General features: G+C 62.0%; 1 protein-coding gene across 1 annotated transcript in view; it reads left to right on the forward strand.

Moving 5' to 3' along the window:
• The first annotated feature begins 986 nt into the window (after nucleotides 1-986).
• The window catches only part of OLIG1 (oligodendrocyte transcription factor 1), a 10,436-nt gene continuing 9,873 nt past the window's right edge, over nucleotides 987-1,549 (forward strand). The window contains exon 1 of the mRNA XM_004386993.3: nucleotides 987-1,546. Coding sequence (XP_004387050.1) covers nucleotides 1,013-1,546 — 534 coding nt within the window. The 5' untranslated portion in view covers nucleotides 987-1,012. The remainder of the gene's footprint in view (nucleotides 1,547-1,549) is intronic.

Consider the following 1,549-nt stretch of genomic DNA (forward strand, 5'->3'; position numbering starts at 1 on the left):
AACTGCTGACCTTTCGGTTAGCAGCCGAGTGCTTAACCACTGCTCTACCAGGGCTCCTCTGCAATAATAGACATGGCTCGATAGACATCTCTGTTCAATATGGTAGCTAGCCTGTCTGGGGAAGGAAATTTTTAACTCGATTCATTTTAATTTACCTAAATTTAAATAGCCACACGTGGCTAGTGGCTACCGTACTGGACAACGCAACTGTAGAGGTTTAGATACCAAAAGGCCGTCTTCCCTGTGGCATTTTGCAAGGCCATGATGAGAAGCTGCAGTAGTATGCCCTGGGGTCACAGAGGAATTCCACAGCCACGCCAAGTCATGCTATTCTGTTTGCAGAAGACAAAGCTGTAGTCCCTCCCTCAACAGATACAAGTGCGTGTGTGTTTTCTACAAAAGGCCAATTTCTACGCGGTTTTTGCTTCAGCAAGAGTGGGTTACTGGAACTGGTAGAGTGCACAGAGCACTCGGGAGAAGAGAAAATCTAACTCAAACGACCCCTCAGTCCCTAAAGACCTTTTGAACAGAGGGATGAGGAGGCGAGGGGGAGTGGCCGGGAGTAACCGTTTAGTGTTACTGTGGTGGAGTCCGAAAACAGTTCTCAGAACCTGGCAGAAAATCATGTATTTAAATGGGTGGGGAAAATGACATTTATTTAGAAAGAGAGGCAGGGAGCAGCTGGAGGGAGGTGCATGAGTTTTAGCCTCACCAGTGCATCCAGCCCTCCAGGAACACCCGTGCAGCGCCCGAAAAGGCGCCCGCGGAGACACCAGCCCAGGCGCTCACAATACCCTCCTTGAGCGGTGCCCCAGCACCGCCGCGCGGGCCTGGGCTCGGCGGCCAATGAGCGCGCGCCTGCGCCCGGCCACGCGCCCCGATTGGCTGCGCCCCGCCGCCCGCGACCCCGCAGGTTCCCAAGCCGGGTTTAAAGGGGTCGGGCGGGGGCTGCTGTCCGGCCTTCCCCGGGGCGTTCCCGAAGGGCGCCCTCGGCTGCCCCCGCCGCCCCCAGATGTACTATGCGGTTTCCCAGGCGCGCGTGAACGCGGCCCCCGCGACCATGCTGCGGCCACAGCGGCCCGGAGACGTGCAGCTCGGGGCCTCCCTGTACGAGCTTGTGGGCTACCGGCAGCCGCCCTCCTCTTCCTCCACGTCCTCCTCCTCCACGCCGGCCCCCCTCCTCCCCAAGTCGGCGCGCGAGAAGCCGGAGGCGCCGGCCGAGTCGCGCGGCACCGGGACAGGGCCGGGCGCGCACGCGGGCACCCGGGCGGACGCCAAGGAGGAGCAGCAGCAGCAGCTGCGGCGCAAGATCAACAGCCGCGAGCGGAAGCGCATGCAGGACCTGAACCTGGCCATGGACGCGCTGCGCGAAGTCATCCTGCCCTACTCCGCGGCGCACTGCCAGGGCGCGCCGGGCCGCAAGCTCTCCAAGATCGCCACGCTGCTGCTCGCCCGTAACTACATCCTGCTGCTGGGCACCTCGCTGCAGGAGCTGCGGCGCGCGCTCGGAGAGGGCGCCGGGCCTGCCGCGCCGCGCCTGCTGCTGGCC

This window comes from Trichechus manatus, unplaced genomic scaffold (genome assembly GCF_000243295.1).
Source record: "Trichechus manatus latirostris isolate Lorelei unplaced genomic scaffold, TriManLat1.0 scaffold00177, whole genome shotgun sequence".
NCBI classification, from domain to species: domain Eukaryota; kingdom Metazoa; phylum Chordata; class Mammalia; order Sirenia; family Trichechidae; genus Trichechus; species Trichechus manatus.